Below are 27,580 nucleotides of genomic sequence, written 5' to 3' on the forward strand. Positions count from 1 at the left end.
TTAGTCAGAACATTCCTCCTCTTCCTCTTCGACCTTGCAAACCTCACCTTCAGACTGCAGAGGGGGCTGAGGAATGCAGGTGAATGTTCGGATGCTGTGAGGGTCAACTGGTGGCACCAGTGTCAGCGACTCCACACTCAGTGTATCTGTACTGTCATCAGTTATCAGGGATATTGTGGGCTGCTGGGCAGGAATCAGGCTAGGAGACAGGTTGGCTGTTTCTATGTCACTGCTTTTTACAGCATTTTTGCTAGACTTTGAGACAGTTGAAAGAGTTTCATCAGTCAACACTGTCTGACCGGAACTGGCCATCTGAGGCTGCTCTGGAGCTGAAGCATCATCTAAGAAAAGAAAACACCAAGAACAATCAATATTCAGCTTCAGATGTACATTAAGCCTAACAGTACACTAGTATTCACGAAGAACTGGGTGGAAAATGCAGTTCTGTAAGCACTGTGCTTACACATCCACTTTTTAGTAATCAGAAACAAAATATTCTGAAGGCATGACCTAAAATGCCAGCAGAGTCTGCCCAAGTCAGGCACCACATTCATATATTTAGGGTTAGAGTAGGCAGCAATATTAGAAATATTCCTAAAGAGAGGAAATTGAGGGGAAGAGTAAGAAAACCTCTCCAATCTTTAGCACAGACTCAAATGAATAGCTACCACATACCAGGAAGTTCTTGAGAAATAAAAGGAAAAAACCCACTGAGAACCACTGTCTAGTTAGCTTTCCCAAAAGGTGGCTTGTTTCTTACAAAAATTTGGAAGTCATTCTCTCAATTCATTCTCCAGATTCACATTTCAGTGCCAGCTCAACCAAAAACTATGGAAGAACAGTAAGGAGCAACCAAGGGGTGCTGCAAAATAGGCCTGTTTAATTCAGACTTGTGTTAGAGCATTCTTTGTCCTCCTAAGCAAGATAAAATTGGGAATAAGCATAACACACTACAGAAAACTGATATGTTACTACCACTTCCCACACAATGAAAAAAACCCCAGCATTAACAGCTACTTGTACAGTCCTTTTCCCCCTAAAATCCCTAGAACTAGTAAGAAAACTTTATTTGGCTCAGGATGGAGAAGGAATGGAGGGGATGAGGTGATACAGCCTTCCATGAGCAAGTATGCCCAGAAAAGTCAGGGTTTGGTTGGTTTTTTTTCAGACTAGAATAATAGATGCCATTAAAGCAACAGGTATCCAGCTTCAAGACAGACAAATTTGAGAGCTTTTGTAAGAAACAGCATGTGTTCAAGTGTACAGGCACCTGCAGAAAGGTCTACAAGGCAACGTAGTGAATACAGAAGCTAAGAATTAGGTTCTGGGTTTAATACACAGTGACCTTAAAAATATTTCCGTTTCAATACGATCCCAATTAATCCTGGAAAAGAACAGAAAGCATGAACATAAGACAAAACAAAAAAAAAAAAAGGCAAACAAAGCTGAGAATGGAATGGATATCAGTAAGGTATCAGTGAGGTAACAGTGAGATTACTGATGATTTTTTTTCCCCTTCTGGTAAGATAACCCCAAACAATAGTGTCCTCTCCCTGCAGACACCACTCCAATGTACTTTTTGCTGAACCAGTGGCTAAAGCATCTCACTTTAATAAAAACATTTTTAGACTGTAAAAAAGTCTCTCTTTAAATAAAAGGGACATCACTGCTGAGACACTGGCCCAGGTTGCCCAGGGAGGCTGTGGCTGCCCCAACCCTGGTGGTGTTCAATCCAGGCTGGATGAGCCTTGAGCAACCTGATCTAGTGAGGAGGTGTCTCTGCCCAGGGCAGGGGTTGGGGCTGGATGATCTGTAAGGTCCATTCCAACCCCTAAATTCTATGATTCTATTACTCTACTTTTGAAAAAAAAAGACAGATTCAAAGTAACTGCAGGTTCTTTTCAGCTGTCAAGAAGCTTCAGTGAACATGAGCGACTGATAACAGAGGAAGTGAAGCAAGACTTGCATGGAAAACGAACTGCTAAAACACAAACACAACCTCATTTCTCTGAGCTCCAAGACAAATATGACCATTTCAGCATGCACAAAACTGCCTCTGTGGTGATTCTACTGTCTGAACTTATAAAATCTGAGAAGTGTATTGGATGTTCTTAACCAAGACTATTTTTGTCTTACTTTTGTACTATAGTATGAATATTCACCAAAATTCAGGACTCAGATATCTGAGGCATTCTGGTAAATGAAGCATTTCAATCCATGGCATTCTGCTCAGGAATGCTCTACACAGCACATTTCTACTGCAGTTCTGCCATTTCACTTTTGATTCTGCTTTGCACTTCAATCATACCTCCTCCTCTCCTAATAAAACATCAACACGTTCTCAATACTTTCATTTCTGAACTCATGAAAGACATAGATATTCTTTTGTTATGCTGTATTATCCCCAAATCCTTCCCTGTAGGATCTAAATTACTGCTAAAGTGATTCCCTTAATGCCACATAGAAAAAGTATTTGAAAAGAATCTCCATGAAAAAGAAAAAAGCATCTAGAGTTAACAAGTCAAAACTTTTTATATAAAAAAGTCTCAAAAATCCAGAAAAATGTAAAAAAAGTCAGCAGAACATACTGTCCAGAATTTCAGCTGTAATATTAGTAGAGAATACAAGATTAGAGCTCTCCTATGCTTCTCTCCAGCTTTTATTTACTCTTGATAGAAGTCTCTCTCTCTCTCTCTCTTCTCCTCTCAGTATCTCACTAGTCACTGCCAGAGCTTCCCTCCTGTCGCTGTGTCCCTGTATTTCAGGGGAGCAGTGACACATTGCTGTAACTCAGGGTGGCACTACTGCCAGAACAACCAGTTACCTGCCAACTGCCACCAGTCCCTGCAGGACAGAGAGCAAAGAATGTGAGGAAAAAATCTGAGCCAGATCAAACCAGGGAGAGTGAAGTCAGTTTCTTAAAATGGTTGTGATGTTAACAGGTCTAACAAACACCCCCCACATACTTCCAAACCCAAGTACCAAACCAGATTTGAAAACAAGGTGCAATTCTGCAAGTTTTGGGGTATTATGAGCTCTCTGTGGCTTTAGCAGCCTTAGGTGTTTGTCAGCACTTCTGTAATACTATGGAGATTATTGTTACAGCAACACATCCAAACCAAATCACTCAACTTTTGTTCTAATAACTTATGTTAGGAAGAATTATTAGTGGAAGAAGGTACAAGAGAACAGAAAAAGGAAAGAATGAATGCCATCTACAGAGAAGTGTCCCAAGCTGTGAAGCAACACACTATGAAAGGATAATGAAAGAATAACAAAAATATAAACAACAAAACATTACATGAGAAGAATGAAATAAAATCTATGAAGATGAGAAAGGTTGTTTATATAGTATTAACAAAGTATCTTCATGCCATGAAGGAAAAAAAAAAGAAAGGAACTAGATACAAGGTAAAACAGGTTATACAAAAAAGCAGCTTATCTGAAGCATATTTCCATCTTTTTTGCATCTGCTTCCTCTCCTCACCTCAGGCAATTAAATGCTCCATAAATTTATCTGCCTGAGTGTGATGATGACAGAAGCATTAAGCTTGTGCCATCAAGAGTCCAAGGACATATCACACTGAAATCCTGTCCATTTTAGCTGATCTGTAAACAGTTTTCTTGCTGCTGGCCAAGTACCTGTGTTACTGTGCATTTGGGAGCCTGTGCTTCCTAAATTCCACTACAGCCAGGGCTGCCCTGTGCAGATGAAGACATAGCTGCTTTGAAGCTGGAGGCTTGAGAGCAGAATTTCCCCCTTTGGCAACAGAGCCAAGAGACAGGGGAGACACTGCAGATAAGGCTTGGAGAAAGGTCTCCCACAACAAAACGCAGAGACAAATATTACGCTGCTTTCTTCGGTCTCCTACCTCACTGCCAATGCTGTCAGCATGGAAATGTGTTCTAGTCAGTGTTAGGGGCTTTGGAAAGCTTATGGAGGAACCTGCCTGCATGGGGATTGAGCGAGTTTCTGCTGCAGCTGCTGCTGGAAGGCCTAAACCCAGTGTCCACCGTGACTGTCAGCCTCCGACAGACTAAACACGCGCCGGCGTCCTTTCCTGCCAGGCCTGACTAGAGGAAAACACAGCCATATATCATACGAAGGCTTTAACAATGGAACAAGGAAGGGAAACTGGAATGAAGACAAAGGAAAAATGTTAGAGCAGCAACAAGAATAAGTGACAAGGACACATCTGGAACTGCTGGTATCTCCAATGCAATTGGACGCCACACCAAGAGGCTCCTGAGTCTGGGAAATACTTCTGAAACTGAAGTATTTCTTCTTGAGAAACCAATGAGTTGAACTGGATTTAAGTTTGTGCTTCCCTGTCTGAAGATGTTCAAAATAGTTTGGGCTATGTCTGGCAAGACCAACAGCACCTCCCCCACGGGGGACTGGCAGGCAGTTATTTGCATGACAATCTACTCACACGCTTTAGAAACCTTGAGAGAAGTTATTTATCACAAATATTCTCCTTTCCCCTGGCCACAAAGCATATGCAGTGCAGACTGTGCAGGTGCCAACACTTCAGCCCATTCAGCACTGGTGTTCTGTCAGCTCCAATGGTGACACTACATTGGGTTTATAACACAGCCAAACACAGTGTTCTAAAAGATAGCAGCAGTTCAGATGATGATGCTCAGTGCATAGAAAGTGCACAGCCAAACAGTGTTCTAAAAGATAGCAGCAGTTCAGATGATGATGCTCAGTGCATAGAAAGTTCCTAGAAGAGAAACTTTCTAAGAACAAAAGTACTTCCTCACCTAATTAGAAAATTACTAGCATCATAGAACAGGAGATCAAACCACATGTACATTCCTGATTACAGAGGCAAGAGACAGGGATGGGTTCAATCAGATGGCACAGGCTCTCCGTGCTTGATTAATCATCCTCTCCTTGGAACAAAACTTTCATTTTACAGACTGGAATCCAATATATTCTCTGCAACAAGGGACAGCTCTTAGTACTTATGTTAGATCTTTTATCCTCATGCCAGCAGCATGAAATACGGCCTAAGTGGCACAGCAGATCAGTGCCTTGTGAAGTCCTCAATATCCACTGCTCCAATGTAAACACTTCCTTAAGTACTGAAGCCAAATGCCTTTTAAATGTAAGGCAACTTAAAAAGTCATAAAATACAGTGTATATGACATTCTGGAAGAATGCTAACTTACAGTAAGAGAGCTTCTACATCTAATCCTTGGCATGCAGGGTAATAAGCACTTCCTTGAAGTGCACAGTTCCAGCAAGGGTGGCCAAAAGTGACTGTACTGTAAGCTCTGAAACTTGATGACTAAAATCTGCCTAGTAAGAGAATATTTCTACCTTCGGCACAGCAACACTTCAAAAGGACACGTTAATCTAAAACCATAAATCATGTAGATACAAAGGACAAAAACAACCTGATGGCAGCATTTGCAGAACCTGACCCGGGATTTTCGATCCTAAGGACTCGGATTTGTTTAAGGGATGATTTCTGCTTAAGGGATGATTTCTGCTTTTTCACTTTTAAAGAATGGTGATCTTGTAAAGGGCTAAGCTTAATTCCCAGCTACTGCAAACAAAGGAGCTGCCAGGCTTTAAAATACCTGCCATAAAGCAGTGTGGCAATTAGGTAAGATAGCTGATAAACTTAGGAGTCACAAGAGTTTATTTCACTCATGACAAAGCAGTTAATGCCACGCTGTGACTGTTTGATGCAGGTGGGAGTGGTAACAAGTAAACTACGTTTACAAAACCCCAAACTAACATATTTTTCCCTGTGATACATTCTTGCCAGCTCTTTTGCCGTTTAACTGTTCATATATACTCTACATTGGAGCATTATTATCTCCTAACATGCAATTTGTCTTTATTTTGTTCTCACCTAGCACTGTGTTTTGTAAAAGTTATCTATGTTCCAAACCTTATTTCCTGAAAAAACTCCTCAAAGATTTACAAGGTCCATCTCAACTAGATTGAACTCTGAACAGTTTGAATCTGCCAATAGACAGCAGCTTACAACACTGTAATCACAAGGTCACAGGACAAAAAGCTGTGTGCTCTCAGATGTTGCTCTTAAGGAAGGTAGTTGACGCAGTTTCCTGGAAGTTCACATACACAACTCCCCTTCATCTTGTCTGGCCTTCTTGACTGAGGTTCCTGAGCAGCCCAGCATGCTCCTTGTGCTCAACAACCTGAGCAGCAGCCAGAACAAACAGGAGAGCAGGAAAGGAGGGACAATGAGCTCAGACATGTGCTCAGGTGAGTGTGTTTCCAATGGAAGAATGGGAAATGAGAAGGGAGATTCAAATGTGACACTGGCAGCATCCAAGTGCTACCTTGGGACATACAAAGGTGACTGCTTGTGTTCACCAGCTGCTTGTTACTTCCTCCTTGAAGGAGCCACTTCACACCATGTAAGCCTCCTCTTCTTCCCAGCCCAGTAAGGCAGTTCACTTTCAGTTGTCCTCAACTGGTTAAGAGAAAATCACTGTGTCTTACACTGAAGTGGGTGAATACCAACAATTGCTTCCATAGCTGAGCTGAGTGGTCAGCAAAAGCTGACACAACACAGACAGTGCTCATGACACTGTCACTTATCTCAGCAGTGTAATTCTCTCCATACAGAAGCCTATGGGACAGCTTTGTGGACATGCCAAACATCATCCCTTTCATGCCCATGTTCCTGGCAAGTTTCCAGGACAGATCACCACTACAGATAACTACTATAAATGGGAGAACATCCATGGGAACATTCACTACAAACTTGCAGCAAACTGGTCAAGTCAGTTAATGCAGAAACACTGTTCCCAGAAATAGACAACAGAATTGATCTGACACTGAAGATTAGCAAGAAGGGTCAACAGGGCTCCCTGAGTTGGGGAAAACCCTCTCTACATCCCTATCCCCCAAAGGCCTAGCCCCAGGGATTTTGGAATTCTCTCTGATCTCTACCAAGGGCCTTGAGACAGCATCAGCCACTCAGCTACAGCTATTGAAACCACTACTTGTTCACTGTTGGCTGCAAGGACACCAGCAGTTTGGTACAGACCAGTGCAGCAGCTCCGAAAAATTACACACACTTACTGCTCTAGTCTGATTTTAGGGACAGTTTCTGTAAAAAACTCACTTTCTTCTGTCTTGTTCTGTGTTTTCGTTGGCTTTGTGGTGTTTTTTGGGAGGAGAGGGGGATAAGGAAGAGTTTATTTGGGGTTTTATTTTTGTTGTTGTTTATATTTCTTCTATTTTCTTTTGGAAACCAAGGAGAGCCTCTTGTCACCAGGCTTTTTTAACTGCAGGCAAAACAAACCTAATACTAAGCTACAGAAATGCCAACATACTGTGGAAGTAGACTGCAATTTTGCTAACTATAGTATGTGATTATTCTTCAATAAGGCACTATCTTTTTTATGCTTGATGAGTAATTTGGTGCTCCAGCTCTATGCATTTTGTCACAGAAGCCAGACTACATGCACTCAAAAGACCTCAGTTTGGAACGTGCAGTATAGCCTTGCATGATATTTTTGTGAACTAGTGTGTGTGTACACCAATAAAAATAATTTAGATTCTTTATTTTCATTTCCTTTACTACAGTTTTCTCTTAGCCACTACTGGAAAAAACTTGGAGTTGCCTTTTTCTTCCTGATCACAGAGGATTCACACACAGCAAAGGACATTGTAGATGGGCCTGTTTACACTGCTAAGGAGAAATATGTAATCAAACAAGTGTTTTCTTTAGCCAATCCATACTGAGACTCCTGACAAATGATAGCACATCTCACTCCACATTATCTAGGCCATCAAGAGGCTGAATAACAGCAATCACTTGCCAACAGAGAAAACAAAATGAGGTCCTTCCACAGGTTTGAATAGATGGCATATAGAAAAATACTCTAATTTTCACCCTGAAGTCACACTTACTGCAGGAGTATTTTGACTCTGTGTTAGTCTCTCACAGTAATAGAAGATTTTTCATCTAGAGCTGGGTGCTAGAGTGCTTCACATATTACTCACACACTACCTAAGCACCCTTTCCTTACCCTTTCCAGCAGTATTTCTTGCAGCTATAGTTACTTCAGACATATAATGTGTATTGATATGATGATACTGTTCAGCGAAACTTCCAGAACACTAAAGGCCTAACAAAGGTTGCACCATTTCTTGTAGGACTGCAACAAAATTTAGATCTACATGGGGCCTCCAAATAAAGGCAAATGATTGAGAGGGGTACCCAGAACAACCCTCTCAAGTAGTGATCAACACTGAAAATGATCATTAACATGAGGGATTTGCTTGAAAAGGTCTTGAGAATCAAGTTACCTCTACTGTTTTATAACCAAAATGAGGTAAGTAGGTCAGTCCTAGCATGAAAGCATTCCAGTCTGTACCCTTCAGGATTGACTTCTTGTTCAGTCTCCAGCTCGAGGCTTTCCACTCAGAACAGACACCATTACAGGATTCTCTCTAATTACTACACAAAAAGGAAGAGTGATAATGCAACAAGTTCCAGTTTCAAGGTACCCACGAAACATACTGACCAACACAAACAACTGGGAGCTGTGAAACATTTGTGAAAGTCACACTGTCAGTCTCTTCCCACTCCAGCCACCAAGAAACAGCCTCCTGGAACGTGGTGGTGTGCAGCCAGAGGAGTGTTATTGCACAAGCTTTACAGTATGAACATCCTGAGTAAGTCTCTTCAAATCTCTCGTATTTGGCCCATTGGTACAAATTAACATGAGTGTCAGATAAACAGGCAAAAGCAAATGTCACCCAGTTCAAAAGAGATGCCTCATGTGAAGATCAACTTGGCCACTGTGGTGAAAGGCTAAGAGTTTACATGACAAATGTATGCAAAGCAATACTTCAGTTAAAAAACAAAACACAAGCCACCAACACACCCTCCCCCTCTTTCTAAACTGTGCTAGGAGAGAAGCCAGACAAGCAGGACATTATTTCATCAGTACTTAAAATCACTACTGAGAGATGCCAAGTATTTATTAGAGTTCCAGAAAGCTAAAGAGATCATTAAAATCTGCGCTACAATTTACTTTTAATTGGCTTAGCTGAATGATCAAGTGATCTAAAGCCATCTACTGTTTTTAATCCAATAACACAGTAACTTAATTTTACAGCAAACTACTCTACATCCCTCAGTGCCTGGGCTGAAAAGTGTGAGTGAGTACCTGCTGGGCTCTGTGCAGCAGAAGGAGTGGACGTGGAGCTTGCAGTCACTGAATCACAGCGCCCTGTGCTCCCACTGCCAGTGGAAGGTGATGGGGAGGAGAGTGGGGATGCATTGTGCTGATTTATACACTGGGCTACAGCAAAGCCTGAAAAACAGGACAGGGAGATTCACAAATTAATAAATATCTTGCAAGGGTTAAACTATGACACAAATGGGGAAAAGGTAAGAGCAAATATTGCATCAAAGTGGTGGCGATTTCACGTGGCGACCCAGAGTATGTTCCCTCTCCACCTTCTTGGAATGCAGAAAATGCATCTTACTGAAAACAGGCTACCAGTGCTGATCAATGAACAAGGAAGCAGAGTTTAAGGGATACAAAGCATTTTAAAACTTAGAGCTTGCACAAACAGTCATAACATAGCAAAACTCTTCAGTTTTTATACAGTCAATAAACTCCCAGGTCACACCTTAACATGGTAAGGAAAATGGTTAAGTCAAAAGCGAACTGAAAAACAAATCTCTTGGATAGAAAGTCTGTACTACATTTTTTTACCAGAGATAACTTCAGAAAATTTTAATCAATCATATCTAATGCTGGCAGTGAGCTTCATCCACCTTCTCACAAGTTAAAACCTTTCCAGTCTTCAGAGTGGAAAGATCTGTACAGTGTCTGACAGTACTTTTCACATAAATCATCTTCTGGATGTCAGTCTAGTATTTCCTCAAATTCTTTGCACTGTAGCATCCTCTTCTTTCCTAACGTTATCTGCATTCATTCCTTTCTTCATAACTACATAGACATAGAAATTTCTTTAGGTTTAGACAGCAAGCAGCTTTGCAGAGGTCTTTTCCAACCCTGATGATTCTATGATTCTATGAAAAGAAGTATCTTCACCATGAGCTGCATGTCAGGTGATGTACACAACTCACTCTACTGTGGGAAAGCAATAATGCAGACAAGGTTTTTGGCAGTCCCAGGAATTACTGCACGTAGCCATGGCATGCACTCCAAAACACCCAACAATACACTACTTGTTGCCTTCACTGCACAGGAAACACTGAAAAGGGAAGTACCTGACAACCAGGCACAACAGAAAGCAACTGCAGCACACAACTCTCTATGCTTTTATCTGGATGGCACTGGATGGATGAACTCACTCATTATACGGAATCTCCTACACAGGGAATTTGCTGGTGCCAGGCAATACTCAGGTTAAATGGACTTGTAACAAGAAGCACCTGAAAGCTTTAAAACATAGGTATAGCAAGTCAGGAAAATGCTGTTAGCAGCAACACACACTGACAGGTTGTGCTACAAGTAAAAAAACACCATACAGAAAGCACAGAATAAAGCTAACAAACATCAGGCCTGTTAATAATATCACTTAATCTGTGGTCCCACCTCCTACCTTCTACCTCCCATGCTTATACTTAGGAACTAGACTCAAAACCACTTGCAGAAACACAAAGAATTCCTGTGGTACTTGCATCATAGCTTTAGATGGCTGAATGCCACTTTTACCAAGCTTTTCTCTTATTCCAAGTTACAATTCATTACGTCCAAGGAATGAAATGACCACATTTTAGTGAAAAACTCAACAGTTTGGGGAGGAGCTAATTATCCCATAAATGTAAATAAATGCATGTACTTTATTTCAGAAACCAAACTGATTGATCCTGTACAATCATTTAGATAAGTTAAGCTGAGGTTACACACAATGACGCCTGACAGTCTGCACAAAGTTAACCACAAACTGAACTACCTCAAATGTTAAAGACTTCTATAGGTATCAGTGACCCCGAGTGCTACAGTTTTTAATCATAGAAAATGTGCATTAGGTTTCTCATACACACTTCACATCTGGAAATACCAGTTAGGATGGGGAATCAAAGAATAATCAATGGGCTCGTGACCACAGAAGTGAGGCAAAGCCAATTGCCAGAGTGAATGAAAATTGTTTTAGGAACAGTTACTAAAGCCACTGGTGTTACAGCAATGTATTTTGCTTCCTTTACAATGCTGGGAAAAACTGTACCCATCCAAGGCATTCTGTATCCAAAAAGGTTTGCACTTCAAGGGAGGAGAATCTTTCCATCCTCGCCACAACAGCAGAACACAAAGGTTTCCAGGGGCTGCCACTGGCCTGAATCAGCAGTTTGCCTGCCCAGAGCTTCTGCATGAACAGCACTCAGGGATTCACATCTTTACACTCCTTGCTTCCAATTTACCTTAGCACATTTCCTCTCCCCACACGACTGCAGAGGAAGGATTTTAAAGGGTGCTCCAGGAAGTTAGTTTAGATAGGAGGGAAAGGTAAACCTAAGTCATTCAAAATACTGTAAATGAGAAACTACTGACCAAGAGCAAACATTCCAATCAGGAACCTCTTCAGGAAATACTTGTAAAGAAAAGGTGAGCAGAATTAATCATCACTACGGGAAGTAAACTAACCCTTAGAAGGTTCTAGAGGTGTCTTTGTCACTCCTTTACGACTCTCAAGTTGTGATTGAGGTTACTAACTGACAAAAATATTTCCTTTCCAGTAGTCATGATTCTGCTTCAACAAAACTCTCTGTTTAAGTCTCAGGAAGGTATCTGTGTAAAGATGTTCCTTCCCAGTTTCTTGGAGAAGATCTTATTTTCACAATCACAGTGTTTCATAAGGCTTTTTCTTCCATGAAACATGTACCAACAGCTCTCCTTCCACTGTGTTTTACATAACAGCAGCAAAATTCCATGCCAAGACCTGAAACAGCTTCTCAGCTTTTCCTTTAAGGAACTTTTTCTTAAGCAATTCATGCAAATCTTCCTCCTAAATTGGAAGAAACCTTCCTACTGCCTTAGAAAAGTTTTCATGTGAAAAGCTGCCTGAACTATAGATGCTCCTAAGAATAAAAACAGAGGTGAGAAGGGGAAAGGGCAGTGGTGTGAGAGAACAGGAAGAGGAAAAGAAAAAAGCCCAAGGAAAAAACCCAACCCTGAGAAGCAGAAATAAAACCTTGGCCAAGAGAGTAGAATCTGTTTTCTCACTGTAAACCATATCTCCATTGCCCCAATGTCTGTTGGGGCAATTTCTTTTATTCTGTTCCTCTATGTATTGTTAGCTCATTAAAAGTTGTCACATCTTTCCATAGTTATACTTTGCTTTCCATGGCTAATGTTAACATGAAGTTTTTTTTTCCAACTTTTTGTCTCAAAATCTTATCAGCATAATCCACTGAGGTATCAACAATGGATAAAATAGTAAGAGAAATCTATTGATTCCTTCTGCTTTTCAAAATAAAACTACTCAGTAGGTAAGCAACCACAGTTGTTAAAATATTTAGATGTACCTTTTGCTGGAAATCGTTAACATTTCCCTTAAGACACACTGGGCATATAAATCTCAGAATAGAGCTGAGACTTGAAACTAATAGTTGAGTTTGTTGGAGAGGAAGTCATTATTTATTTACTGTCAGTCTAAGAGCTGTGCTCACAGGACCCCAACCCAATCTGCTGGTTCCTTTGAAAACAACGTTGTGCTTTATTTACACACAGAGTGCTGCAAAAGCACCAGATACTCACACACAGCCAACACCAAGATGATGAACAGCCCAGCCAAACTAGCACCAAAATGCTCTAACATTCTAGCAAAGGTCATTCACTTAAAATAGACCCTGAAGGATATTCATAGACATGACCTCATGATGACAAAATTGACCAAGTGAAGAATTTTGCTTAGGTTGTTCTCTGCTAAGAACAGCTCAGTTTATCAGTCCAGTCTGGCTGGATGGTAACATCATCCCCCTGCACTTGCACAACCTGCACTTTTCCCAGTGTTAACAGGGATGTTCTGCAGCATGGTCTGTTAGAATCTCATCACCTTTCAGGTGTCTTGCACAAAATCAGGTTCTCAGCTGCAATGAGCCTAACTCTTTTCCCTCCTGATACCAAGAAGTGCTTTCAAAACAGATTTTAACTTTGGACTCTGAAACAGTAAAGGAAAATGAAGCACAGCTTGACTACAATAAGGTAACTCCATGCTCTCTAGTGAAAGATGTAGAGCTTTATGTATGTGCCACAATAAAAACTGAACCAGACCAGACTGAAATGAGTGTTCTTGAAAATTCTGCATTCATTGACAAGAGGGATTAGGGAATTGATTCAACAGACTGAAATTTGCAAGAGGGCTGACAATGTTTATACCATAGTTAATTTTTTAAAGCCACACTGGATGTACAGCACTGACAGCTAACATGGTCCTGTAAAAACCAGTCATTAATCTTCTAAAAAACTGCCAAAACCAAAGCTCTCTTAAATCTACAGAAAACCATCACCAAGGGAAAGCATCATTTGTTTGTTCCTTACAAGGACAATCTAACTAACTGACTGTAAGAGCTCTGCAGAACTCAAACACCAGCTGAAGCTGTAGCAGCAATAATGAATACATGAAAGCAGCAACTTAACTGCAACTTATTCAATAACTTCCTTAAAAGGCACAAAATCTTTTCCTTGAAGTAAAAAACAGTGAGCCTGATTAAGTGATAAGCACACAGATTCCCAGGAAAATCACTTTGAGCTAGGAAATTTCATTCATTCATTAGTGAAGATAAGGGGAGAAGAAAGAGGCCTCTGATATTCATTTTGTTAACAGATGTAAAACAGGACAGGAATCAATTTTTATTACATCATTGGCTGTCACCAAATGCCAATGTGCCTCATTTCTCCTACTCAGTATCCCATGAAAGCTTTATTTGTATCAAATAAAATCCTCTGGATTTGCATGTGCGTGGAATTCCAAGGAAGTGTGCTGCTGTTTAACCAAACTGTCATGTTGCACCTCCAATTCACTCCCTCCAAATGAGCAGATGAAGTCCCTGGGGAGGAACAGGAGGGCACTCTTAGAGAAAGCTGAAACAGTAACACTGCCACCTTTCCAGCCACACCTTTTCCATGGAAGTCACGACAAACAAGGAAATACACTCCCATCACACAACATACACTTGTCTTTGAAATGCCTAACTGGCAATAGATATGGTTTTATAATCTGTTTCCCAGTCAGGACTCAGGCAGAGTGAGCTTCAATTAGTCCTAGAGCAATAAAACATCTGCATGCCAAGGAGAACATTTGCATTTTGAACCACTGAATCACATTTCCCAAGAAACGCTGAGTCCTGTGAAATGACTGGCAGCTCAGAGCATGAGATTGCATATTTTTGTATGGGACACTACAATTTCAACTTTCAAGCAGTAGGAGATTCAACTTTCAAATGACTCAAACCAAAAGGAAAAAATTTCAGCATCTGGAAAAGCAGCTCTGCAGAGAGGTCAATTTGTGAAACAGACAAAAAGGTGACAAAAAGGCAAAAAGCTTGTTGATTTGGAATCATTCCTTTAATCTCAACCCCAGGATAATGTTTTAGAGTAGCTGTGGCCCTTGTTAGCTCCAAGGTACACAAAGTAGTACATCCCATCTCTGTTATTTTTACAGTCTGGCAATGCTCACAAGCAAACGGAGGAAGGAACTGTGCACAACTGACAGATGTGTTGCATAAACACTGAATATGCAAAACACTATTTAAACTAACTCAATTTGCAAATGAAGGCAAAGCATTAAGACATTTCCAGTGTATGTGGGGAAACTGCCACAGAAACATTGCTCACAGCATACCTGGAATACACACCCAGCTATGACTTGTTTCTCTAGGAGGAAAGTTTTTCCTCAAGCCTCATCCTGGAGCTGTGTGCTGTAAACATTTCATTGCTTATACAAGTTCCAGTTCAGCTTCTGGAGACAGAAATCCCAAAGCTAAAACTGCTTGTTAGTGAGTGCTCCTCTTACCTGGAACTTTGTCGACAGAGGCGAACACGGAGCGTTGCACGGTGGGGTCGCTGCTGCCGCGGCGCGACTGCTCGTAGAACCTGAAGGGAAGGTGCTGGGCTGAGGCTGCAGAGCTGTGTCCAAAACCCAGAACCTCAGTTGAAGGCTGAACAGGAAGATCCAGGAGAGCTATGTTTAATCACAATTGATAATTTCTGTTACTCAAAAATATGTCAAAGGAAGAAGAGGTGAAAATAAAATTGGTAGTTGGCTCAGGATCTTAAGATGAAAGCAGATTTGGAACATAACTTACTTGTGTTTGCCTCTTAATTATGGTTACAATTGCACTGGGAAAGAAAATAGACAACACTTCTAGCAACGTTTTCTGTCCATATCCTCTTATCACCCTCTACAACTCCCTGACAGGAGGTTGTAGCCAGGTGGAGGTTGGTCTCTTCTAGCAGCAGGACAAGAGGGCACAGACTCAAGCTCTGCCAGGGGAGGGTTAGGTTGGATATTAGGAAGAGATTTTTTACAGAGAGAGTGCTCAGGCATTGGAATGTGCTGCCCAGGGAGGTGGTGGATTCACCATCCCTGGAGGGTTTCAAGCTGAGACTGGATGTGGCACTTAGTGCCATGGGCTAGTGACCACGGTAGGGTTGGACTCAATGATCTTGGAGGTCTTTTCTAACCCAGCTGATCCTATGATACCACATTCATGCTCAGGAAACCTCAAAATACAACGAAGGAAGGAAAAAAAAAAAAGGGTTACACTAAGCTCCTTAGACTAAACAAGCCACAGGAGTTATTAAAAACAAAAAGCCCCACCTGCCTGATCACTCCCTCCCGTAAAAAAAAATATCTTTGTTTTACAAATAAGGTTATTCACTAGTCACAATAGAATGTTACAGAAAGCCACTTAAGAGACAATCTGCTTTAAACTGGCCAAAAAGCCTTTACATTACCATTCAACCAAAAATTTTTAATACCAAGTAGAACTGGATTACCCTCAAATTTGCTTTACATTTTTTTATATGAAGCAAGCGATAAAAGTATGAGATATCCAGTTTGTATACTCAAGAGTCTAAAACTCTATTGGCCTCCTAGAGATCCATACTAAAAGAAACCATCCATGCTCAGAATAATTCCCTGGCCAGCTTGATAATTTTTTGACCAGTTATCACTTTGTTTTCCACAGCTCTGATTAGTACATCATTGCTCTTGGACAACCTACCTAACTGGAGTCCTTGTTTATTTGCACACCTATTTTCCTTCCTATATTTCACAGCTTCATTTTTCTATACTTATCAGTTCACTCAGTTTACTGGTAAGCTTCAATTTACTATTCACCCACTTAATATTCAAGGAATATTTGAATCACCCTTTGTTATTTCCTCACATTAACTCTTTCCTGCATCTCTTCACATGCATTTCCTCCAAACAGAAATCAAGCTGCTGATAAGCCACTCAACATTTTGGACTGCTCATCACCACCACGTCCAGGCACTAAGCATTACCATCAAGACCATCAGGACAGCATCCAGCTCAGGATCCAGCCCTGATTCAGCCCCAGGGCAGCAGAACATCTGTTTTCTGATTTGAGTTCTGAATCACTGACTCACATTTAAAGAGAAATGCAGAGTTCTGTGCAATAATTGGCAGCAAGTGGTGACACGGCAGGATTCCTTCCTTTTTATCCTTTCCTTGAACTGTCTACCATTAAATAGGAAACCACGTATTTCACTCCAATACAATACTGCTTGGAAACTCCACGCTGGTTTCCAGCTTTATGGCCCTACCACTTGGGTTTTTGCACCTCATCCTTACACTACAGAGTGACTTGCAATGACATGCAAGTCTTGTTTCCCAGAATCACTCCAAAGCAAGGCCTCACCTGCTATTCTCTGCATCTTCATGCGCCGAGCCTGGATCCTGCCCTTGGCGAGACGCTGCTTGGCGATAATGCAGCGAATGTGATCCGAGAAAATAAAGGTAGCTTGGAGGATGGGGAAGGGCTTAGAATGAGGACTTGAGGCAGGTTTGTGAATTATTATGTTCAGAGCTCTGCTGTCATCCTCTACTCCCGTCACCTGCATGTCCTGTGGAGAGACAGAAGGCAAGTAGCTAATGAAAAATCAGCTTTTAAACTATAGGCTAAATAGCACCATGGAAAGAAAACCCCGTGAATGCTCCATCAAAGCTCCAAAAGACAGTTTCCATGTTAGAAACAACACTATGAAAATAAAATCAAAACTGACTGTGGAAGTTGTGCTACCTTGGATTTACTTCTTCAGAATTGGTAAGCATAGAGATTGAGTCAGTTTAAAATTCCATTCAATTATCTGAGCACAGCAAATTTTTCAGGAAATACTAACAGTGATTGTTAAGGCAAGAAAGAGACAAAAATGAGAGAAAATTCCTAAGGCTTTTGAAGTCGATTAGATAAGCACAGATAATTTTCAAGTTGCAACCTGTCACTTTCCCAGCCATGTAGGAAGATCAGAACTGTAGGACAGTTCATTCCTGTGCTACTTGAGCAAAGTGCTTGGGAGTCAGTCCTAACTGTGACTCACTTCAGTGCCCAAATGAACACAGTCCAAAATGTATTAGGGAAGTTACTTCATCTGCAACTCTGTCTCTGTTTAGCTCTGTAAGCTTGTTCAGAAAATCACGAATGTTTTCAAGGGCAGGAAGCAGAAAAAAGGCAAGTAATAAAATAAAGAAGTCAGCATGGTACAGAGCTTAAATATAAAGCTAATATTGGTGTTACATTTATCCAACATAACATGCAGATTTTCAGCTGAGAAAAACTAACCACCTAGACTACAAGTCCTCTTACCTGCAAAAGACCTGCAAACTTCACTACTCCCCATCCAAGTCTGGCAATATCTGGTTCAACCAAACTCATCTGGTAAATATCCACAGCCAGGAATCTTTGAACTTGGCCCCCATCCTTTGTTATGACTGTACAGGCAATTAGATCACTGTTATCTGAAGAAAGGAAGGAAAAAGGTTCCATGGTTACTGAAGTTGAGGATTCTGAGTTTGGGTGTTTTATGTAATGTAAAGTTTTAATATATAAAAGTGTAAACATCTTGACAACACATGTTTAAAGCTTTTGTTGGCCTTTTAAAATTTCAATGTCACATTTATAGTTACATGGAAAGGGCAGATCCATTTTGACACCAGGAGTTCAGATATCTTACTATATGCACCTTGCTTTCTCTTGGCATCTCCATCACCTGCCAGTAAAGAAGGTTCCTTTGTTTCAGGACAGGACACTGGAACATGTCTGGATATTTCTTAACTTGGGATGCTTTATTTACTGCCTCTATTATTCCTTAATCCAATTTGTCCATCAACGTATTTATTTCAGTTGATTCCAGTTCCTGGAACAGTCCTATTCTTCTCAAGACCCAAAGCACTTGGATTTGGAACCTTCTGAATACAAAATGTCAGGCTGCTGAACTCTGTAGATAATCTAGTGTGAGATTCTCAACATTTTCACCATCCCTGGAGGTTTTCAAGCTGAGACTGGATGTGGCACTTAGTGCCATGGTCTAGTGACCATGGTAGGGTTGGACTTGATGATCTTGGAGGTCTTTTCCAACCCAGATGATTCTATGATTCTATGTAAGCCCCAACACCAAACAGAGTTGTGGAGTTCTCAAATACTTTTTTTTGACAAGTATTCATTCAATCTTCAGTGCAACATCAAGCAGATTAAAACACTTGGAATTCCTGTGTACAAATTCAACTGCCCAACTACAAAAGTGCAGTGCTTCAGGCAGAGAACTTGAAGAGCAGAAGTTGCTTTCCAGAACAGAAAGTTTGCATTTCAAATCTGACAAACTTGAAGTAAAGCATTACTGTAAAAATGTATCAAACAACAGAAAGGAAAATTAGTCATTTATTAGGCAACTGTTACAGGAATCTTTTGAGTTTATACAACTGAATGTAGCCCATTTCCATGACTGTTCCTACTTCACAGCTCCTGAAGGGTCAGAAGCTACAGTCACCCTCTGTGACAAAACCAGAAGACAAAGTGTGGTGGGAGTTATTTCCAGTGAACTGCTCTGAGAATACCTACAGCTCTGCAATCAGTTCCAGACACCTAACCACAGTCAGATGAAAATATCAAGGCCAGTAAATTTCAGTTTTATTGAACTTTCATCTGGGGATTAAAGGGAACCACAGGCTGAATGGCTACTGATGTGACATCCTGCAGGAAATGTGGTGTCATTCCTGAGATTAACAGCAATGTCTGTCTAATCTTTCCTCATGCAAAATGAAGTCTGTAGCCAGTTTAGCCACTACACCTTCAAGACATGAACCCAAGATTTCTCTGCTCTTTCTCCAAGAAAAATACAAGTTTTAGGAAATACAGACAAGCAAGGAGAGTCCAAAGACCTCAGCTGCTTGCAGTGCAGAAGTTCTAAAGTAGGTGAAAACAGTTGCTGTGTTCATGCAGTATTTCCCTGAAGAGGTTGCATGATATGAAGTCTTTGTGAACATAACAGTTACTTGAGGAAATGGTCTAAATGTCCCTGATCTGCCTCAGGGCTTGATCTTTAATGATTTTACAATTTAAGTCATCACAATTCCAGAAATCATCTGCAGACACTAAAAGCTCTTACAGAAAACTTTTAGCCCTTGGTATGCACAGCTGGTGGCTCAAGATAAGCAAGAGGCTGCAGATGCACCACCTCCCACTTTACAGAAAGAACTGTTCCCAAGAGCACAGAGCCCACTGGGCATTATGTTCTGCTTTAGTACTTACTAAGAATGCCACAACTCAAGGATCCACCTAGATGTTCCCACAAGGCACACTGAGTTGAAACGAGAGGATGTGTCCCTGCTCTTATATCTGCACTGCATTTTGGCTGACTCTTCTCCTCAAGTATAACAAGCTGTTCTGAACAGCTTTCTCCAGCTGACCCTGTTTTGAGTAGTGGAGTTAGACTACATGATATCCTGAGGTTCCTTCCAACCTCCATTATTCCAGCATAAATTTGCCTCAAATCTTTAAACAATGTTGACTGTGAAGGCCTTTACAAAACCTCTGTGTTTGGTAGAGACAGAATGAACATGGAGACTTAACCATAATGTCACTTCTTCCAGTTTCAGCAGAGAAATAACAGCTTTAAATGCATCATCATTTACCTCTTGCCCATGGCATTTCAAACAGTGTCACAGCATCCTGTCACCAGCCTGAAACTGAGCACTGAGGCTGTTCATCTGAGCTGCTGAGTAAGACTAAAGACACCCACACCAGACACCTACAAGCTCACATGCAGCCTAAGGCAGGCACTTACCAGCTTCACACTATTTACAATAGAAAAACAACACTGCAAAGTAACAGCAGAGACCATTTCTTGTGGCAGCACAACCAGCAACATGGACTGAACCTTCTGTGGAACCTGTACATACATCCATGTATGGTGCTGACAACCTTGCAGCTACACTTAGAGGTTTGCAACCAACATATGCACATCAAAATATCACAGTGTTTCTTTCCAAGAAACTTTAATCTTTCTCATCAAGTTCCCATAAAACACCAGCATTGCATTCTATGAGAACCTTATTTGTGCATTCACACATTTTCAAAATCCTACATAAATCCTTGTCCTCTAATGTGTGTCAAACTGAAAACTGATTTGGCACTTAATACCTAGTTGGTAAAAACCCCAGTGATCTTAATTATTAATTCAAAATTTCTATTAAAAAAATCAGCTCAAGTAAACCACTGAATTTCTAAAATAGGTATCAGGAACAAAAATCTTCTTTTCAAATATTCCAACAACAGTAGCCTGCAATGAGGGACAGGGACACTACAGTCCCTAGTTTTGAGTGACGTGTGTCCTTCCTGGAGCAGCAGTGCAGTCAGGTTTTCTGTAATGATAAACTCTGTTGCTGAAGTCTACACTAACAAAAATTTGGTTTTCTCCTCCAAAGAAGGATGGATCTGCTGTCCCAGCCTAAGTGTGGAACAAATTATAATTGCTATTTTCAGTGAGTTCCTGGTTTGGTTATATACACAATATGCTTAATTAAAACTGCCTCACTGAGTATAGCCTGGCAGATTCTTGTCTACAAGATGATTTCTAAGCACTATTCCACTTTTTAAGTCATTCTGCTTTTATACTGCAGCTGTGAGACTTCTTGAATGCTTTCCTAACCCACCAGTTGATAAACAGTGCAGTTAAGAATTCCACATTGTTACTATTATAATTTTGGTAGCAATAAAAGAAGATTACAAAGAGAATATTGTGGTGGTCACTTACACAAACAAGATAACCATTTGGAGTTTTTAACTTAAGCAAGTCAGCAATTTTTCCATGTCAAACTACTTGGGAAATTGAGGAACTACTTACTCAAATCAAGAACATCATCTGTCTTTATCAAATTTTCTTCCCTTGTGAGTGGTAACTGAGTTTCTAGTTCACCTTGCAAGTGCAGTGACAGCGAACGGAGCATGAAGAAAACTCTGATTGCCTTGAGAAATTAAGGAAAAGAACATTAAAATATTGCTACACTCAGCACCACACATTTCAACAGAACCTTACAAAGGTGTCCTGCCTTCTGCAACCCCCGAGCTTGTGGCCATACAGCAAACCCACATTTTAAATTGGAAAAGGAGAATGTAAGTTCAAAGTTAGCTAAAAAAAGGATATGAAGAAGTGGAAACATGTTCTTTATTGTCAATGAAGTAGAAGCAGAGAACTCTTAACCCACTGGCACACTCACACAGACTGACAGGAGCTGTTTGAGCAAAAAGACTGATTGTCCTTGCAATACCTGTCTGCTACACACACCTACCAACCTTCAGAGACTCTCACATTTTGAACTGAAAGACTAGTAACTTTTCTGGCAGAGTCTAGCTAAAACATCTACAAGTTTGAGAGAAAACAGTGAGGTGAGCTAAAACGTCTACAAGTTTGAGAGAAAACAGTGAGGATGTTTGAGTTCTGATATGCTGTGTTCATCAAAACTAGCCCCACGTCATACATTCTTGGAGAGCTTAATCTATATTCTCAGAAGGTCTAGACCAGGGCAAAGTGTTCTGCCAAATGCACCAGTCCCAAGAAACTTTCAGCAGCTGCTCTGTGAGATGAATGTGCTAGCTTTGATTGAGAAATTCATGACATATGGGATGCAAAGTCCCAAAGTGTCAAAGAACATCATAATTTTATTAGCCCCATTTTGAAAGGCACCATTTATATTCCTCTTCCGTGACAAGAACTCTATGTTCAGTAAAGCAAATGCAAAATCATTCTTGATTACTTCCGGTGCTTTGTTTTTGAAGAGTTTCCTACATAGCAATTCTGTGGCCTACTGTAAATTAACTGCCTTACAGTAAAAGCATTGACTTCATGAACAGCTGCAGTGCCCAGAAACTCCCAGAGTGCAGGAAGTATTAGGAAAAACAAAGCTAAAGTGCTTTAAGGGAAAACCCTTCACCCCTCTATTTTTAAAATCAGCAGAACTGTGGCTCCTGTGAACCAGAAATGTGAGTGCTTGGCCAGCAGTCCTACTGGTGCTGCTTTCAGGAACTTCTGGCAGAACAGGGATGGAGAGAGGGAAGCCATGTATCTGTATCTTCCATGAAATGACACAACTTCTCGTCAGCTTCATGCTTTAGGACAGAGAGGTTTGCTGGCTGATTTTTGCACCTGTGCCATTGATAACTCAAGAGGTATCAGATTTCTGAGACTTCCTCCTAAAGTTCTTAAGAGGAAAAGAACTGCCACTTTGAGGGACTTTCTACAGCAAAAGAAGAAGTGAGAGCCTAGAAAGATGTGATCTATGATCTCTAAGCTAAGAACTTACGATACAACCAAAGTAAGGTGGTACTTCACCTGCTAGTGAAACAAAACTCAAGACCTTGTTTGGAATCTGTCACAGGATGCTCAGAATCAAATCACCATCCATTTGAAACCATCAGAAAAACCTCAGCAGGTTAAGTGGCAGCAGCAATGTCACAAGACACACCTGAAGTTCAGCATACACAAGGCAGCCCAGCTGGGAGAAAGCAGCATAGGAACTGTGGAAGTGCTAAAACTTCTAGAGCAATGTGACTGGGGAAGGAGGACCAAGAAGTATTCTGGGAATTCCCGCTGATGACAAAGACTCTTCAATCCCAAAGAATCTACAGGAATATTTGTATTGATTTTTTCATTTCCAGCAACGGAAGTTAAGCTATGCCTTATTTAGCCCATGAAAAATCATGGAATAGTCAGCTCCTGTTAATGTGCACTTCTAAGCATCCTTCTGCTCAATGCCTCAGAGACAATTCCAGGAAGCATTTTTGCTTTCTAAGAACAATCCTGCTCAAGATAACTCACAGTGATTTATCAAACAGCTCCCTGTGATAACAACAGCTGTGTGGCTTACAATAAACCATGAAAACAAACCTTTTCAAAAGATTCCTGGAAATATGTTTTCTCTTGATTATACTCACACATACACTTACGTCAATGCAAAGATACCCAAAGAACAGCTCTCTGTGAATGATGATGTGCAGCAATGTATCTCCCAGACTTACTGGCACTGCAAGGCTTACAGGACACTGCCAGCCAAGGGCCAAGGACTGACCAACCCACAAATGCTGTCACTCAGGTCAGTATCACCTCTACAGTCACAAAAACAGATGTTTTGCTGTTTTTCTCCTCACGCTCAAGATCTGTCCTGAATTACTTTGGCAAGATGAACACTGGAGTAGAATCACATTTTTTGCTGTGTCTAGAAACATGAGCAATATGAAGTCAATCAGGTTTCCCCTGGAGATTCTTACTACAGACAGACTGACATATCAGATCAAAAAAGGAAGTTGGGAATATATTAATAAATGTCATCACAATGCCTCTGTATGGAGATGTCTGCTTGGGCTGAAAGTGTAAAACCTCAGTTTTAATCATGTTGTATTGACTAGGCACAAGAAATCTTAGTGACGAAGTTTCTCCACTAGGATAGGTAATTATCATATACTCTACACAGCTCTGTCTTCATCAAGTCTTTTGGACTGTATTGATGAACCTTCCAATCCTCCAGTTTTCAAGGGAAATATATTTGTATTTCTAGAACTGTTCAAAGCCTTTGACAGCATTTTGTTTTGAACGAATGCAAGAAAAACAGTCTTACCCTTCGTGTTCTTTCCACATCTCCACAAGGCAATCTCTTCACAAAATCAATCCCAGTCAGCGGTGTCCCCGTTGGAGGCAGCAGGATTGAGGCATCCATCATCAGGTATTCCACATTCATAGGTTTAATCTACAGAAGGATTTTAACATTGATTACTACACAGAACAATCAGCATTTGCCTCTTCGCTTTCAAATACAACTCACTGCTGCACATTCTGCAGTTCTGACAATTTTTTACATAATCTCTCTAATTTTAAGCTCCTCACATGCAATCTCTGGTTTGTACCTGCTCATCAGTCCCTGACACACTGTTGAAGTTTCCATACTGAGAAACCACAGGAAAAACTCCAGAGGATTACAGAAGAAAAGCCATTTCACAAATACTATACCCCAAATTCTGTCAGGTTTTGACTTGAATTTGTGATTACTTCAATCACAAGAAAAAAGTTCCCCATAATGTTTTCTCTCCTAAAAGAACTTTCTAGTTTCTAACAAAGCAGTGACTTTCACAGGAAACAATTCCCTTCAATCTTGTCACTGACAGTCTCTCCCTTCCATGGTTATTTACTTTCATGAACCTCTCCTAGAGCAGAAAGGAGTTGTCCCTGTTGTCCACTGATTAGTAAAGTGACACTGCTCAAAAACTGAGACCTTACTGGCCTTCTGATAGATTTTCATAGTGTTTAATAACTAAGGGAAAAAATTAACCCGGTGTCCCATTTAGTAGGATAAAGCGATTTTTGTATACTCAATGGCCTTTACTAAACAGAGTTGTGAAATTTCACATCAACCATTTATCTAAGTATACACAACTCCTTAGAGGCAAAACCACCACCCACATTTTGTTGTTCTGCTCCCAGCAATGAAGTCCCCAGTGCTCTCAGCAGCTATCAGGACTTGTTTCTGTGCCTGTGCTGTATCAGGGTTTGAGGGTTTGGCAGGGCAGGAAGGTCACTTACTGTCATACTCCGGTACTCATCTTCAAACATATCCAGAAAAATTTCTTCTCCCTTCCAAAAGAAAAAATATAGCCATGAATCCTTCTGGCTATGGAGCTGTGTGTGTTTGGTTTGGTTGTGCACAGGGTGTCTGTGACCAGGAGCTGTAGAGACCTCTGTGAGGGGAGAGCTAGAGCTGCCTCGTGCTGGACACAGCATCCACCAGCACCACTGCAGGACACTGCTGAGCCCCTCAGCAACACTGAGGGCACCTCTGGGAAATGTAATTTATCTTTGTTTGTCACTATCTATCTAAATTTATTTTTCTTGGCAATAAATTAAAAGTTTGCCAAATTGAGTCTGTTTTGCCCATGACTGTGATTGGTAAGTGACCTCCCTGTTCTTATCTTGCCAAGATATTCTGTTCTCTCTCTCCATCCTGTTGAGGAGGGGCAGTGAGAGAGCAGATGAGTGGACCTCTCACAGCCAGCCAAGGGCAACCCAAGACAATATACTTATTTTTTGTGAGCCATATTGAGTTAAGATTCTTCAAGAGAATTCTAACAAAACCAGGAAGATATATCAGACACTTGAAATCTGTCATAGATTTACTGTTCCTTACACAGCAGTTAACACCTAGGGCTAAACATTTTATTTCTTTCATTGTTTACAACAAAAAAATCTCAACAAAAAGCTGCAAAGGTCTTCAGTATGAAAAAAGGATTAAGCAAATCTTTAGATCATCATTTCAGATAAGAGGCAAACAAAAAGTAATGTAAAAACCAGACACATTCCACATGAGTGCCAATGACAAGATCCCAGAAATCATGTTCTAATAGTGCAGCCCCAGATCCAAGAAATACACAGCAGATGTAGCTGAAGGACATGACTGCTAACTTCATCTCCAACATAAACCATGGGAGTCTTCTGACAGCCCTTTTGTGTCAGTGTGGTATGGGAAGGGCAGAAAGCACAGGAAACCTCCAACAAAACACTTCTCTGTCACAGATTTGGAGTTCCTGCCTTAACAAAAGTGCACAAAGACTGGGCTGCAGACTTCCTTCCAATCCCACATTATGCAAGGGATTTTTTCTTAGAGCATTATGCATATATACCTTATAGAAACGACGGAGGAGATGAACACTCTCTTCCCTCGCACCCTAGAAGAGATAAAATGTGTTTCAGGGAATACATACATCATGTACTTATTAGTCACATTGAAAAGCTGACTCAAAAACTCAGTTATAGACAGTCTCTTCTGTATATCACATACTTAGAGGCTTCATCTCAGAACTTGACAGAACACAGTCCTTGCACTTATGAAAATACAGCTTCAAAAGCACTTTTCTTTACATGACTGAGATGGAGGTCATAAATTTTAGAGAGATTAAATATAACACTGCTTGAGAAGTTCTGAGCTTAAAAACATGGTAACAGCACAGCTGGGAACAGAACACAGGTTATTGATTCTGTATGTTCACTGCACAAAGTCACCAATGAAAAGATATTCTAGAAGCTCAAATTCCACATTTAGGCTTACTGCAATCAGAAATGAAACAATTTTATTCAACTACACTACAAGACTCAAAGCCCAGGAATGCTGTAACTGCTGATGTGAAAGAAAACACTCACCTCGAGACAAGCAAGGTGAACATCCTTTATGATGCTGCTATTTTTGGAGAACACAAGCTGCTTCAGCAACAGGCAGCCAAGCTCTAATGTTGCCAAACGGATTTTCCCATCTATGAAAAGAAAATTGCAATATCCAATAGAGTAACAGTTTAATTATTGCTCTTGTCATTCATTACCCAATGTTCTTCAATGTTTCTGTTCTTCCTGCAATTACCAAACTTGGCTCCTCTGTCACATGCCCTGTCTGATTTTACACTTCTATAGTGGAAAAAAGAAAAGGTATTAGAAATGTTCAGTCTATGCCCTGTGTGATAAGGCTGATGGCTGTATCAAACAACCAAAGAACTGGGAGAGCAATCTGAAGCAGAGGAAAACTTAATGCAGAACAATGCAATAATCAGGCAATGAAGATCACTACTATTCAAAAAAACCAGCTGAAAGCAATGCCTTTATCAATCTTGAGCACAAGTTGAATTACACTAAGATTACAAAAAGGATCCCAGACATTGTGATAAGGCTGATGGCTGTATCAAACAACCAAAGAACTGGGAGAGCAATCTGAAGCAGAGGAAAACTTAATGCAGAACAATGCAATAATCAGGCAATGAAGATCACTACTATTCAAAAAAACCAGCTGAAAGCAATGCCTTTATCAATCTTGAGCACAAGTTGAATTACACTAAGATTACAAAAAGGATCCCAGACATTTGGCCTGGATAAAGTGACAAGATGAAAGAAGTTTTGTATATAGCATACTAGTATGGCACAGCTTTTCCTTCAAAAGTCTAAAGGATTCAGATGCAGCCTGGACCTGAGAATCTAGAGAAGTCAGAGTTGCACTGAGATTTTACACTTCTATAGTGGAAAGAAGAAAAGGTATTAGAAATGTTCAGTC

General features: G+C 40.7%; 1 protein-coding gene across 1 annotated transcript; it reads right to left on the reverse strand.

Moving 5' to 3' along the window:
* Positions 1-26,795, reverse strand: LOC103810466 (protein CLEC16A-like; the record flags this gene model as incomplete). Its single annotated transcript, XM_009083399.1, has 10 exons — positions 1-341; positions 9,172-9,318; positions 14,996-15,163; positions 16,869-17,073; positions 17,814-17,965; positions 21,349-21,469; positions 24,116-24,244; positions 25,075-25,125; positions 26,169-26,213; positions 26,686-26,795. Coding segments are annotated over 10 exons (1,469 nt in total), but the record flags the coding sequence as incomplete, so codon positions are not given.
* Between the last annotated feature and the right edge of the window lie 785 nt (positions 26,796-27,580).

This window comes from Acanthisitta chloris, unplaced genomic scaffold, assembly GCF_000695815.1.
Source record: "Acanthisitta chloris isolate BGI_N310 unplaced genomic scaffold, ASM69581v1 scaffold830, whole genome shotgun sequence".
Classification (NCBI taxonomy): Eukaryota; Metazoa; Chordata; class Aves; order Passeriformes; family Acanthisittidae; genus Acanthisitta; species Acanthisitta chloris.